Source organism: Notolepis coatsorum, assembly GCF_963971535.1.
Source record: "Notolepis coatsorum genome assembly, chromosome: 9".
In the NCBI taxonomy this organism is placed as follows: domain Eukaryota; kingdom Metazoa; phylum Chordata; class Actinopteri; order Aulopiformes; family Paralepididae; genus Notolepis; species Notolepis coatsorum.
This window is the reverse complement of record NC_140173.1, coordinates 96,471,154-96,486,944: the sequence shown is the minus strand read 5'-3', so window position 1 is coordinate 96,486,944 and position 15,791 is coordinate 96,471,154. Positions and strand designations below refer to the sequence as shown.

Below are 15,791 nucleotides of genomic sequence, written 5' to 3'. Positions count from 1 at the left end.
ACAGAGATTCAAGATTTAACAGAAGTAGCAAGCTGGAGGTATGTGGACACAAAACACAACCCAGCTGACGTCATCACCCGGGGAATGTCCCTGGATGACCTCACCCGTCACAACCTATACAGTGACGGGCCAGAGTTCCTCAAGCTCCCGGAAGAAGAGTGGCCTACACCCACCCCACGGGAAGCGAGTAAAGAGGAGGCAGAAAACAAGAAATCTATGTTCTGTGGTTTGAACACACTCGTCTCCACAGACCCCGACATAGACGATTGCCTCACCCTAGAGAGTGCGCAGCTAAAGACATTCCTGTGGCACCACCCAGAGGTTCAGCTCACTACTGACATTACAGCAGCTGACTACGAAGAAGCAGAACTTCTTCTACTACAACGAGCCCAGAGAGACTCGTTCCCCGATGAGCTAGACTGTCTACAGGGAGCAAAGCCCGTCCCATCAGACAGCAGACTGCTCCACCTAGCCCCCGAGAGCGACGCCCATGGTCTTATCAGAGTGGGTGGTCGTCTGCGGAGAGCTCCAGACTTACCGGATGACGTCAAGTACCCGATAGTCTTAAACAGCCGACACAAGGTCACAGAGCTGATCATAAAGAAATACGACGAGGATGTGCATCACGCCGGGGCAGAGAGAGTCTTCGCGGAGATCAGACGTCGTTATTGGATACTGCAAGGGAGAGAAGCAGTGCGGCGCTTCCAGCGAACCTGTCTAGACTGTCGTAAGTGGCGAGCGCAGCCCAGTATACCCCGGATGGCTGACCTACCTCCCTGTCGCCTCCGACTCGGCGACAAGCCTTTTCACTCCACCGGTATGGATTGTTTCGGCCCGCTGTATATAAAGAAAGGAAGAGGTACAGAGAAGCGGTGGGGTATTGTATTCAAATGCATGACCACCCGAGCGATGCATATAGAACTCCTTCCAACCATGAGCACAGACTCATTCCTTATGGCCTTCCGAAGATTCACATCGCGGAAAGGCAAACCGTCTATATTATTGTCTGATCACGGGACAAACTTCAAAGGCGGAGAAAGAGAGCTGAGAGAGAGCTTCCAAGCTATGGGCCCAGAACTTAAGACCCACCTCGCTCCATCCCAGATTGACTTCCAGTTTAATCCCCCGAACGCACCTCACTTCGGTGGAACTTGGGAACGAGAAGTACGTTCAATAAAGACAGCCCTGTACGCCGTGCTTGGGGCCCAGACCGTGGCGGAAGAAGTCCTAATGACAGTCCTCACGGAGATCGAGGGAGTATTGAACTCAAAGCCCCTCGGTTACGTCTCAAGTGATGTAGCAGATGTTGACCCAGTCACCCCCAACACACTCTTGATGGGGCGGCTGGACCCCGCGCTACCACAGACAATGTACAGGCCTGAAGAAGCGAACGGCCGAAGAATGTGGAGGTACAGTCAAGTATTGGCTGACAAGTTTTGGAACAGCTTCCTACTCCACTATCTACCGTCTCTACAGACCCGCCAGAAATGGGTGAAAGAGAGAGACAATTTGACAGAAGGAACAGTCGTCATGATTATCGACCAGTCACTACCCCGAGCTATGTGGCCGGCTGGCCGCGTAAGCAAAGTGATCACCGGTGCCGACGGAAAGGTCCGAGCAGCCGAAGTGCTCGTCCAAGGGCGGATCTACACCCGACCCGTGGCGAGGCTAATAGAACTGCCAAGGCTCCCCGATACTATCGATGACGACCATGACCCCATGACTTTGTGAACTGACCGACCCCTCACAACAGACATTGAGTAGTGGACAGTGCGGTTAATCTGTCTCTGCTTAGCTAATTAGGTGGGACTAATTAGGGGGCGGCTGTTACAAAGGATCAGATTAAACCGAATATATATATTTATTTATTGATATATATTGCATAGTATTTGTATATCGTTTGATATCCCTTGTATATTCCTTGTACATATACACGGAATATCCATTTAGCCCAGACCATAATATTTCATTCTCCTATTGGACAGCGGTCCACCGGCGCCAGAGCCGCGCCTCCAGAGTCAGGTTCAAAGTCACCGTCAAGACATGTCTGGACATGCCCGGCCTTGCCCAGGGCTACGAGACAGAAATGAGGCTGGCACTAGTTTGTTCACCGTGCATATAAATATGGCGTAGGTGAATACAGAAGCACTTAGTCTTAGTCTTACTTAGTCAGAAGTCAAGAGTTACCCAATAAGTTGAAGCCTCACCCACGATACAACGTGCGGTGAAGTATGGCCTGTTTGGCCCCAGAATAGAGCATTGAGACCGCGTGCGAATTAATAACTGAATTGTCAGAGTTTGGCGCTATACCGTCGAGCGCGACATATTTCTATTAAGTCAGTGATAGTCTATTTGTGTATAGTGTATCGTGCGGCTAAAGTTCTACAGTGACCAGCATCCCCAACGCTTCCTCGTATTAGCTAGAGTTCTTATCCAGGCTGGGCTGCTTTCATGGCGCTTTCACCCGAGGAGACCTAGACGAGAACCGTGTGGACATGTACACTGGATTAATCTACCCGACGACTACATAGCCCTTTGCGGCTGGAATATATTTGCTTTGGTCCTGTGATTTATGGAGCGGAGAATCGCCGACGCCTGCACGTGTTGGATTTACCCCGCGAGGAGCCAAGTCGAGTCGGCGCCTCAGAGAGCCTGAGGCCGGCTAGCTTTCTTCACTGTGGAGCTACAGTCTACGGAGAACAGCTGTATTCGTCTGTGGATCAAGAGGCTATTGCACCGTCTCCTGTACTTGGAGTCTCCTTAGTCATCGTTGACCAGACTCTCTACTACCAACAGATCTTCTACCCCTGCTGGCTTACAACCAGGGGGACCCTTCCAGTATCTCCCGCTATATATTACTAGTGTACCATAGATATAATTCCCTAAGATTCAGGTTGTATAATTACCTCCTGCGTAACCAGAGAATGGACATTCATTGTTGATTTGCCTACGCACATTCCTTTGCCTTACAAGTGCATTCAAAGTATAATCGAGAAGTATTATGTACCTTTTGCTGCAATAAATACTTAAAGACAACTTTGTGTAGAACCGGTTCATTGTGGGAAGTGTTCATTATATTTATATATCATGTACTGTATGGCCAGTAATTAAAGTACATAAAGCGGTAGTGGTTTAATGATACCATACTTATCAATACAGTCAGGGAATTGTACCCCTCAGTTACACAAATGTAACAGTAAAGTGCATTAACAATCAAGTCAAGAGTTTTATTTGTCACGGCATACAAGCATACAGTGAAATGCGGGAAACAATATACAATGTACAAGTGATTAAATGTGATATATATAACAAGTTACTGAGTAATACTGTATACTGCATGCTAAATTGATGTATGTACAGTATAATTATGTACAGTGATACATGTATAAATATATCTGCCCTGCTGGTATCTGACAAGAACAAGTTGTCAGTCGCAATTTTCTGTCCCGCGTCACTCAGCTGTTTTCTTGTTTTTCTCGGATCCAGAGCATTGCTGGCGTTAACCTGTGACTGCCGCTTCTGTCCGTATCTCTATTTACCTGTTTAAACTGTATCCCAGCCCTGTTACCCGTTTCCCCCACGTCCATTCCTTGTACTCTATTTGTTATTTTGTTTTCTACCGTCGACGCTGCTTGTCTCTCCCGTCCTCTCCTGCGCCCGTCCTGACTCTCTACAAACATTTCACGTCCTCTCTTCCCCCCCTGCTCTCTGGACCTGCCGACTGTACTCTCACCGTTCCCACCATCACTGGATCTCAAACTGGACTACAAACCTTGCCACTGGAAAACAAACTCCCGGATCTACACATTTTTCTCCCAGACAAAACCTTACCTGTCCTCCGGACCGGTCCTGTGCGTCTGCTCCTGGCTGTCTGCTGTCGGCTAAACCAGCCACTCGCTGCTGGCACTGCCTGCCTGGCCGTGCTATCCTATTACTCCCTTCCCGCGAGGGCGACACCACTCCCTCGCGCTGGTTTGCGGGTTCCCCATCTCCTCGGGTGAGTGTCGGCGATACTATACTACTGCCCTCACTCTCCTCTCGGTCTTGGCTGCTGGTATGGCGCGGTCAGGTCGGCCCGCTACGCGGGCTTGGTCTGGAGCCGGCTACTACACGCTGCTTCAAAACAACAACACTCTCTCTCCCAGTATCCAGCTGCAACTCTGGAGTGCTCCCATTGTCCAGCTGCAGCCCCGGAGTGATCTGCTCAACATTCTACTCCAACTCTCCGCCCTCCAGCTACTACCAACTTTTAACCCACTCCTGCTCCTATTCTACACCCAACTTGGACTCCTGCTTCTCCTACCGTTTTCCCCTTGGATTCTCACAACCCCCCCTCCCCCCATTTTTCACTGCCCCCCCCCACCCCCCTGCCGCCTCTCATATACTCCTGCTGATCTTCACTCGCTCAACAACAACTACCGCCTCCCCGCTGCCACTGCCACTGCTGCCAGAAACGCTGGCATTCACTGTCGCCGTCGCAACATCCACAGAGGCCCCCGCCTAAATCGAAACCGGACTCTCCACCTCCCTGACGGCTCATACATCCCCTCTTCCTGGACTACCTCTCGCCCCCCTGCCACCCCCACCCGCCGCACCGCCAACCTTGATAACCTTCGCTCCTTCCTCCCTGCTCCCCCATCCATCTCCCTTGCTCTCCTCAACACCCGTTCTCTCTCCAACAAATCACCTCTGATCTATGAACTACTACTGGACAACAACCTGGACCTACTCCTCCTCACTGAAACCTGGCAACAGCCCTTGGACTTCTACTCCCTCAACCAAGCTACCCCCCCAAATTACAGCTTCATCGCCAAGCCCCGCCTCTCTGGCCGAGGGGGGGGTCTTGCCGTTTTTCACAAACTCTCCCTATCCATCACTGAACTGCACCTAAACCTCCCTCCCATGCTATCCTTCGAATACCTTGCCCTCTCCCTCCCCAACTCTATCACTGCACTACTCCTCTACCGCCCTCCAAAGCCTCATCCCTCTTTTTTAACTGAACTTTCTGATCTCCTGACCATAGCCTCCACTCTCTCCACCCGCCTCCTACTTACCGGTGACCTCAACATCCATGTTGACCAACCAAACTCAAACCTCACTCCTGACTTCCTCTCCCTCCTTGACTGTTTTAGCCTCACCCAGCACATCAACTTCCCCACCCACAACAAAGGCCACACACTTGACCTTGTTTGCTCTGCCTCCCTACCCATATCCAATCCTCACCCCATCCCATTCCCACTCTCTGACCACTACTGCATCCTTTTCTCCGCTCCCCTTCCCCCACCCCACCACTCCATCAAACGCACCATCTCTTTCCGTAACATAAAATCCATTGACCCTCTCACACTGTCTCAATCCATATCCTCCGCTTTTCCCCCTGACTCCGCCCCCTCTAACCCCGACGACTATGCCCTCCTCCTCAACTCTACTCTCTCTGACTCCCTCGACTCACTGGCACCCCTGAAAACCATCACTGTCTCATTCACCACCTCCTCCCCCTGGTACACTCCGGAACTCCGCTCCATGAAGCAGACCGGCCGTCAACTCGAACGCCTCTATAAAAAAACCCGCCTCACCATCCACGCTGACCTCCACAAACAGCACGTCTCCTCCTACCGTGATGCACTCCAAGCTGCCAAATCTGCCCACTACTCCACCATCATCAACAGCAGCAACCGCAACCCCCGGACCCTCTTCTCCACTGTCAAGAAACTCTTACAACCCCCGGACAATAACTCACTCTCCTCCCCTGACCTCTGCAACTCGTTTCTCCTCTTCTTTAATAATAAAATATCTTTAATCAACAGCTCACTGACTGCCCGCATCGCCAATTCCCCCACCCTCGCCCCCCCCACCAACATTTTTCCCCCACCTGACTCCATCCCTCCCACCCCTTTTACTGCCTTCGCCCCAGTTGACTCCTCCTTCATCATGGACCTCATGACTACCTCCAAGACCACTACCTGCTCCCTTGACCCCCTACCCACTACTCTCACCAAAGCCTGCCTCCCTGCTCTCATCCCCCACCTCACCGCCCTTTTCAACCAGTCACTATCCCTAGGCCACGTCCCCTCCCCCTACAAACTCGCCGCTGTCACCCCTGTCCTCAAAAAACCCACTCTCGACCCATCCACCCTCTCCAACTACCGCCCCATATCCAATCTCCCTTTTTTCTCAAAAACACTGGAACGTATTGCTGCCTCCCAACTCCACTCCCATCTCCAGTCCAACACCCTATATGAACCCCTTCAGTCTGGCTTCCGTCCCGCTCACAGCACCGAAACTGCACTGGTAAAGGTCATCAACGACCTCCTCATCTCCGCTGACTCCGGTGCCCTCAACATCCTGATCCTACTCGATCTCAGTGCAGCCTTTGACACAGTGTGTCACTCCATCCTCCTCCAAAGGCTGCACCAACTGGGTGTTGAGGGCACAGCACTTGACTGGTTCTCCTCCTACCTCACTGACAGACACCAATTCATCTCCCTCTCAGGCCACACCTCCCCCCCCTCCCCAGTCACACAGGGGGTCCCCCAAGGCTCAGTCCTAGGCCCCCTGCTCTTCATCTGCTACATTCTCCCCCTTGGTCACATCATCCGCAAATACCACCTCAACTTCCACTGTTACGCTGACGACACCCAAATATACATCAGTACACAATCCCCCCACAGCCCACCCCTCAGTCACATTGAATCATGCATCACCGAACTCCAAACTTGGATGACCCACAACTTCCTCAAACTCAACAGTGACAAGACTGAACTCCTCATCATTGGCACCAAAACCACCCTCACCAGATCCGGACCCATCACACTCACCATCAACGACTCCACCATCACCCCCTCCCCCCTAGTCCGCAACCTTGGTGTCCTCCTCGACCCCACCCTCTCATTTGACCCCCACGTCCGCTCCATCGTCAAAACATCCTACTTTCACCTCCGCAACATCGCAAAAATCCGTCACTGCCTCTCCCCCCCCGCTGCTGAATCCCTCATTCACGCCTTCATCTCCTCCCGCCTGGACTACTGCAACTCCCTCCTCACTGGTATCACCTCCCGCTCCCTCCATAAACTGCAAATGGTCCAAAATTCAGCCGCCCGCCTCCTCACCAACACCCGGTCCCGCGAACACATCACTCCTGTCCTCCACTCCCTCCACTGGCTCCCGATCAAACACCGCATTAACTTTAAAACACTACTCCTCACCTTCAAAGCCCTCCACAGCCTGGCCCCCCCCTACCTGACTGATCTCCTTCTCCCCTACCGCCCAACCCGTTCCCTCCGGTCCTCCTCCACTGCCTCCCTCACTGTCCCGACATCCAAGCTCAAAAACTTCGGAGATCGGGCCTTCTCTCGCACTGCACCCCGACTCTGGAACTCCCTCCCCCAGTCCATCAGAGACTCCCCTACACTCTCCACCTTCAAAGCTCGCCTCAAAACCCACCTGTTCTCCCTTGCCTTCAACCCCCCCCACCCCTAAACCCCCCCCTCCCCTCCAACCTGATCGATATGTCTCTAGTCTTTTTTTTGTGCCACCAGGCTGTCTCCCCCGTTCCCCCCATGGTCTCATGTTCCTTTGTTTTTGTTTCTTTGTTGTTTTGTTTTGTTTCTTTGCTTTCGCCTCTTTGTTTGTACCCCTGCTCCCGACTACTGTCAGCGACTTCGGGTTATTGAGAAGCGCTATATAAATTAAATGAATTATTATTATTATTATATCATGGTAGTAAGCCATACTGCAGAGAAGCAGTAGAAGTCATAGACGTAAAAACAAGTCACAGAGCCGTACTGTTTGTTTTGGTCAGTATAATTCCTCACTGCGATGAACACGAGCGTTGTACTTTTCCTTAGAGCTACTTTATGAAGAAACAGTGATCGCCTCGAGTCTGAACCGGAACTACTTCCAAGGCGATCACTGTTTCTTCATAGCTCTGTTAGTGTTGGTTGCAGTGATGCGTTATACTGACCAAAACAAACAGTCAATTCTGAGGGTTAAGAGTCAAAGGGAGAGTTTCTTTAGGAATGTGTCACGGGACATTTCTCTGCACTGAGACATCGGGTCTGACACTTGAGTAAATGCTGGGTAATTACCAGTTAATTAACATGTACTCTAAGGCAGTGTTTCTCAACTGGTGGGTTGCGACCCAAAAGTGGGTCGTGGGGCCATTTTGAGTGGGTCGCGGATGTGTGTATTGTTGCACTTTTTTGTGTTTATTTCATGTTTTTAACAGTGCATGAAAGATTGTGTATTACTGCAATATATTTTTTTAATAAATCATAGTGGTTCAAAAATTTGGGTCGCGACTTAATGACTAAGGAAAATGTTGGGTCCCGAGGCTAGACCAGTTGAGAACCACTGCTCTAAGGGACACGGGTCTGTTGAAGTTGGCAGTGCTGTTTGGGGGCCATTATGGAGCATGTAATACAGCTGCAGTGTGTAGTTCCATAGTATTTATAGAAGGGGGGCATCGAAAAAAAAAAAAAAAAAAATATTATTTTTTTAATTATTTTCTTTTTCTTTTTTCTTTTTTTGCGAGGCCCCCCTTCCCGCGAGGCCCTTTTTCATCACAGACCTAAAATCTAGTTTTGCTTATATGCTTATATATTTCACATTAGACACGTTTGTAGAATGTGTGTGACTTGTTCCTGGTTCTGCGGCTCTGCAGCAGACATACTCACTATTGGAGCTCTGGGGCTCTGCAGCAGACATACTATTGGTTTCAACGAAGGGAGGGGTTACATCATGTGTACGCCGGCGTGCGTCAGCTGCGTTTGACTATTTCGCGCGTGCAGCTTTGGAGGTTATGCTTAGTTATGCCAGCCAAGAGGAAGAGGACGGTCATTCGGCAGATGGACTGAAGATGAAAGTTGTTGCATGTTAGACAGTTCAGTCAGGCTAGCCATGTCGGCTTAGCTAAAGGCAGGGACAGCTAGTTAGCTTTAGCTACGTTATAATATCGAGTGCTAACGTGTGGTTCAGTCGGGATAGCCATGATGATGTCGGCTAGTAGCTAGCTTAGCTAAAGGCTAACTAGCGTTAGCTAACCTAGAGAGAGCGCGTGCAGCATTGTTATGCCAAGATGAAGAGGACGGTCATTCGGCAGATGAACTTCGTCAACTCCACGCGGTTGTCTCCATCCTCTTGGACGTTTGGTGAGTTTTTAATGCACTCTATTCTATTCCCGCCGTGGATATATCTCTCTCTCTCTCTCGGGAGCCAAACGGGCCGGCTAGCTGTTGTAGCTAATGTTATATTGAGCCAAAGCGGGCCGGCTAGCTAACGTTATATTGAGCCAAACGGGCCGGCTAGCTGTTGTAGTAGCTAACGGTGTGTGGCCTGGTGTCAGTACCTGGCTACTCTATTTGCAGTTAGCCTATTTAGCTGATGTCGGCCATTGGCTCCTTGCTACTTTGTTTTCTAGATAGACCCTCTTCTCTTTGGATTTAAGTGTTGATCTTTGTCCTTTTGGATCTATGTATATTCATGTTGCCTTTGTGAAGTTATCTTTTCCTTCTGTTTTGTTCTTCCATTAAAAGTTGAATATCCTTTAGGGGCTCATCTTTGCTTATCTCTCTCATACATGCTTTCTCTCTAACACACACACACACAGACATGCTCTCTCTCTCTAACACACAAACACACATGCTCTCTCTCTCTTTCTAACACACACAGACATGCTCTATAGCTCTCTCTAACACAAAATGACATGCTCTCTCTCTCTATATTTCTCTCTCTTTCTAACACACATATACATGCTCTCTCTCTAACACACACACACAAACAGACATGCTCTCTCTCTATCTCTCTCTCTTTCTAACACACACAGACATGCTCTATCTATCTCTCTCTCTTCAATTCAAATCAAATTTGCAATTTGTGGGAAGTATGTCTTGGTATAGTGGGCAGGTTGTTAAGAAGTGGAGCTCGGTTTCCACCTCATCTTGTGTGCAGTGGGTCTGTCTTCGCTTGGGAGCCAGGGCCCTCATTCATCAACGTGGACGTAGAATATGTTCTATTTCCACACGTAAGCACAGAATGTAGAATCAGTGCACGCACAGAAAAATCGGGATTCATCAACCGTGCGTACACAGGTCCTATGCTCCTCCGTGTTGATGAATACCACTTTGTTCTACCGTCAATGCTCGTGCATGATTATCCATATATGGTCATGAAAGTGAGGAAACACCCCCCATGGGATGTGAAATAATGGACTGACCCGAGCGGAACTCTGAGAAACTTCACGGAGATTGTTCACTGCTGTCGAACCAAGAAGACACAACGCGTGTTATGGGATAAATAAAAGGCGGACTTGTAAACGGTGATGTCAGATATCAACGGCTCCCTAAGACCATTGCTGCAATTCTGCCTGGACAGCTCAAAATACTAATAAAGACCGTTCGTTGACCACTGTTTGGCGTTGGTTGTGTGTCATTATAACCGTGCTGTAATATGAATGCCTTTATTAGTTGTGTTCGATTGGCTATATGATTTTTAGAGGCATCTATTTTGTTGTCGGTATTACCGACAACAAAATAGATGCCTCTAAAAATCATATACTATTAGGTAGCCTATATGAATTACATATAATAGCAGCCATAGCCTACATTATGCAACAGTAACTTGCGCATACCAGTGTATGCGACGGACCAGTGTATACCTTATATCATATCATATTCATATAATAGTTTACTCTATCAGCATACCAGCATGTAATATGTTCTTTGTTAGAACTCAACTCGTTATTATTTTGCACATAGATTGCAGAAATACGGGAACGTTTTGATTTACATTAAAAGGCTTTGACATTGTAAAACTAAATACGTGGAATTCTGTAAGCATAATACAAGTCATATCACCCACACGATATGCTCTGTGTCCAGAGCATGTATGCTTTTCATTCATTTAAGACACATTATTGCAAGGGTTTTGTAATACACATACACCCTGGTGTCATTGCAATGGTTTTTTATTCTTTCTTATACAGTAAAAAGGGGGAAGAACACTATATCGTGGGTGTTCATATGACTTGTATTCTGCTTACAGCTTCGAAATTCCACTTGTTTCATTTAACGTAAAGCCTTTTAAATATAATCAAAACGTTCCCGTGTTTCTGCGGTCTGTGCGCAAAATAATAACGAGTTGAGCTACGCGGAGTTAATTCCGATAACGCTATATAAACCATGCTGCATTCATTCTGAGAGAAAGATCTATTATTCCAAATGCTATTTATAGGGTTTTGACCATAATTACACTACTGTTGCTATTTTACAATGAACTATAATGAATTACGGTTCATACAGAACATGCCAGTGTTGAAACTAATGCACAGAAGCTCATTTCCTTGTTGTAATAATATATTCTACCACTGGGCGTCAGCTAAGTGTGCTCCGAGCTGTGCGTAAATATAAGCACTAAGTCAAGTTCAAGTTGAAATTGATGAATCCCACTCTTTGCTTAGAAATGATCGTACGCACAGGTTAAGCACATATCTGTGCGTAAGACACGTTGATGAATGAGGGCCCTGGTCTGCCTATGGTGGCCTTTCTCGATGGCTAGGCTGTGCTTGCTGAGTCTGTACCTAGTCAAGGATCTTCTTAGTATTGGGTCAGTCACAGTGCTCAGGTATTCTGCCACTGTGTACTCTCTGTTTAGGGCCAAATAGCATTTCAATTTGCTCTGGTTTTGGGTTGTTTCTTTCCAATGTGTGTCTCTCTCTCTCTCTCTCTCTCTGGCCTTGCTCTGGTGGAGGGTCAGGGGCATTGCCGGGTCTGTGCAGCGATAACACTGTATATTGACTGTAGAACGGGAGCTCTCTCTCGCTCTCTCTCTTGCTATATGTTGACTGTATCATGCCTAGCCTCGGGCAGCGCTATTATTTAAGAATATGTTGACTGTATGACATTTTTCTTTTTTTCTTTTTTACCTTTTAGGGGGGGGGGGGGGGGCTCGCGTTTAAATCTCGCACAGGGCCTCGCATTTCTCCCAGGCGGCCCTGTTTATAGGCATGTTAGACTTTCTTTTGGCAATGGGAGTGGGTTTCTTCATTGAACGCGTATCCTTATAATTTGGGCTATCTATTATAAGTATCTATTATAAGTATTTATTATAATACTAGTTCCCTATTCCTAGGTATGTATTCATCATTAGTACTGTGCCTCCTAAAGGAACGTTTTACCATTTAGTGTACATCAAGTACATCAAGTGTGTACTTTTTTGAATGTATTTGTGTACCTTCACTGGCAGGGCCACCAGGTACGACCTGCTTCCCAGCTTGTTGTCAACAAAGGCCTGTAGAGACAGAGTGGAGATATTATCATGGATATTATAATATGATCATTATTATTATTATTATTATTATTATTATTATTATTAACCCAGTTAACTCAGACCCCATTCAGACCTTCCTATACCTGCATCAGCCTTCCACAAACTGATCAGTTTACCTGCCTATACCTGCCTCAGCCCTCCACAAATTGATCAGTTTAACTGCCTATACTCCACTCAGCCCTCCACAAACTGATCAGTTTACCATGCCAGGTGGTGAGGATGGGCCCTCACACCTCCGCCCCCCTGACTATCAACACAGGAGCCCCCCAGGGATGCGTCCTGAGCCCTCTCCTCTACTCACTGTACACTTATGACTGCATAGCCACACACAGCTCCAACACGGTAATTCAATTTGCAGACATGCCTCACCTCAGAGCTCACCTGAGTATAAATAAAGGTTTCAATCAATCAATCAATCAATCAAACTTGTTCCTGTTCGCGGACGACTCAGCCCTGCGGGTCTCTGACAGGGACAAGATGCAGGTTGAAAAAGCCCTCAGCTCTGAATTCAGCAGAATCTGCACCTGGCTTGCTGATAACAAACTATCATTACACCTGGGTAAAACAGAATCCATTTTCTTTGGATCAAATAACAAACTCAGCAAGACCGACGGCTTCTCTGTTACAGTGGGTGACAATATTGTCACAAGGAAAGATGAAATTACCTACCTGGGTTCCATCCTAGAGGCAAATCTTTCCTGTGACTAAATGGCAACCAATGTAATCAAAAAAGTCAACCAACGAACAAGATTTTTGTACCGGATCTCCTCTCTGGTAAACAAGAATACCTTGAAGACTCTAACAGGAGCACTCATTCAAGGGTACTACGACTATGCTTGCACCTCATGGTACCAAAGCACCTCAAAGGCACTAAAAACAAGGCTACAAACATCACAAAACAAACTGGTCAGACTACTGCTGGGCCTTACTCCTAAAACCCACCTTACCCATGCCCATTTTGACAACCTAGGATGGCTTAGAGTAGACGACAGAGTACAGCAACTTGCAATGGGCCTGGTCTACAAGATACACTACACCACTAAGATACCCATGTACCCGTTGAAATACTTCCTAAAGGTCAGTGAAGTCCACGACCACAACACCAGAGGGAGTTCCACAAATCATGTTCAACCCAGATTCGGCTCAAACAAGGGACTAAACACGTTTACAGTTTCTTCCCCTTCAGATGTATATATTTTATGTTTATATATTTTTTTATGATCTATTTTTCTTACACAGTACTGTATATTTGTATGTCTTCATTGTCTTGTATGTCATAAATGTCTTGATGAATTGAAAATGGAGGACCCTGATGTAAACAAGACAAAAGCCTTTTTCTGGTCTGCTCTTAGCAGTTGTTTGTATTGAGCTGTATTGTATTGTACCCATTCTGCAATCTGTTAATACAGTTTTCAATCAATCAATCAATCAATCTGTGCTAACAAAGCAGTGTAGTGATGTAACTCTCAATACCTGAAAGCACAGTGTAGTGAAGTAACTCTCAGTACCTGAAAGGCCTCATGTAGCTTTTTCTGGAGCATGACGGCAATTTGTTGATCTAAATAAATCACATTCAATGATAATTAATCTCCATTCAAACACATTTACACAGACACAGTTTATACAACAGCATTATATGCTCAGGTATGTCTGGGTGTATGGCAACACAGAATAATACTTTACTCTAGTGCTGAGGAAATTAAATAATGATAATAATAAATTGTATTTGTATACAATACATACATTCATACAAGAATTGCAGCTCAAAGTGCTTCACAGCAGTAAAAAAGACAGACATAAAATAGACAGCAGCAAAATAGGCAAAATCAAGGTCAGGCATAGAGCATTAAATCACATAGTTTTTCATATTAGGATCTGACATCTTAATAGACCTCTTTGTTTACGGTTTGATTCTATGGCAGTTTTAAAATAGACAGTAATAGTGCAATAGTGCAGTGTAATAAAATAGTTAGTGAAATAGAATAGACAGAGTAAAATTATGCAATAGTGCAGTGCAATAAAATAGTTAGTGAAATAGAATAGACAGAGTAAAATGATGCAATAGTGCAGTGCAATAAAATAGTTAGTCAAATAGAATAGACAGAGTAAAATGATGCAATAGTGCAGTGCAATAAAATAGTTAGTGAAATAGAATAGACAGAGTAAAATGATGCAATAGTGCAGTGTAATAAAATAGTTAGTGAAATAGAATAGACAGAGTAAAATTATGCAATAGTGCAGTGCAATAAAATAGTTAGTGAAATAGAATAGACAGAGTAAAATGATGCAATAGTGCAGTGCAATAAAGGGAGGTGGAATGGGACGGGGCCCGTGAGGAGGTGGAATGGGATGGGGCCCGCGAGGAGGTGGAATGGGACGGGGCCCGCGAGGAGGTGGAATGGGATGGGGCCCGTGAGGAGGTGGAATGGGATGGGGCCCGTGAGGAGGTGGAATGGGATGGGGCCCGTGAGGAGGTGGAATGGGACGGGGCCCGTGAGGAGGTGGAATGGGACGGGGCCCGCGAGGAGGTGGAATGGGACGGGGCCCGCGAGGAGGTGGAATGGGACGGGGCCCGTGAGGAGGTGGAATGGGATGGGGCCCCGTGAGGAGGTGGAATGGGATGGGGCCCGTGAGGAGGTGGAATGGGATGGGGCCCGTGAGGAGGTGGAATGGGATGGGGCCCGTGAGGAGGTGGAATGGGATGGGGCCCGTGGTGAGGAGGTGGAATGGGATGGGGCCCGTGAGGAGGTGGAATGGGATGGGGCCCGTGAGGAGGTGGAATGGGACGGGGGCCGTTACTCTACTTACTGGTCTGGTCCAGCCAGACGTGGACTGATCCTCCGTCGACCACCTCAATAGGAACCTGCCGTTGGAGCATCCTACACAACACACAACACACACACACAACACACATACACACACACACACACACACAACACACACAACACATTAACGGCAAGGCAAGTTTATTTATATAGCACATTTCACAGAGACAATTCAAATAGCTTTACAATAAATAGGTAAAAAGATAAATAATAATAGAAAAAAAAGCAACGTAAAAAGCATGAACGAAATAATAATTTAAGTAAGTAAGTAAGAGCTGTGAATGAATAATGAATACAAATATCGAATAAAAGAAAAAACGACCAAAACCCGAGAAATCTCGGGTCTGGCGCCCAACGCATGGCAAGTTACCCCGGTATATCTCGGGTCTGGCGTCGAATGTGTTAAGGGGATGCAGACCCAGAGAAAGACTTTCATCTTGTTTACATCAGGGTCCCCCATTTTCAATTCATAATGACATTTATGACATACACAACATACAGTTGTGACATACAAGATATGCAAATATACAGTACTGTTAAACAGAGATCCTAACAGAAAATATATATGAGGGGGAGGAAACTGTACATTGGGAGGGGGTGGGTGGGTGGGAGGGGGGGTTTGGACATTTACGGGGGCCAGTT

The 15,791-nt window shown here is 47.2% G+C and overlaps 1 protein-coding gene across 1 annotated transcript in view; it reads right to left on the bottom strand.

The window, feature by feature from the left end:
* Nucleotides 1–15,791, bottom strand: part of abch1 (ATP-binding cassette, sub-family H, member 1) — a gene marked incomplete at both ends in the record, with an annotated part of 152,615 nt that overhangs the window by 45,332 nt on the left and 91,492 nt on the right. The window contains 3 exons of the mRNA XM_084321942.1: nucleotides 12,229–12,285; nucleotides 13,833–13,882; nucleotides 15,133–15,203. Of these exons, the coding sequence (XP_084178068.1) occupies nucleotides 12,229–12,285; nucleotides 13,833–13,882; nucleotides 15,133–15,203 (178 nt within the window). The remainder of the gene's footprint in view (nucleotides 1–12,228; nucleotides 12,286–13,832; nucleotides 13,883–15,132; nucleotides 15,204–15,791) is intronic.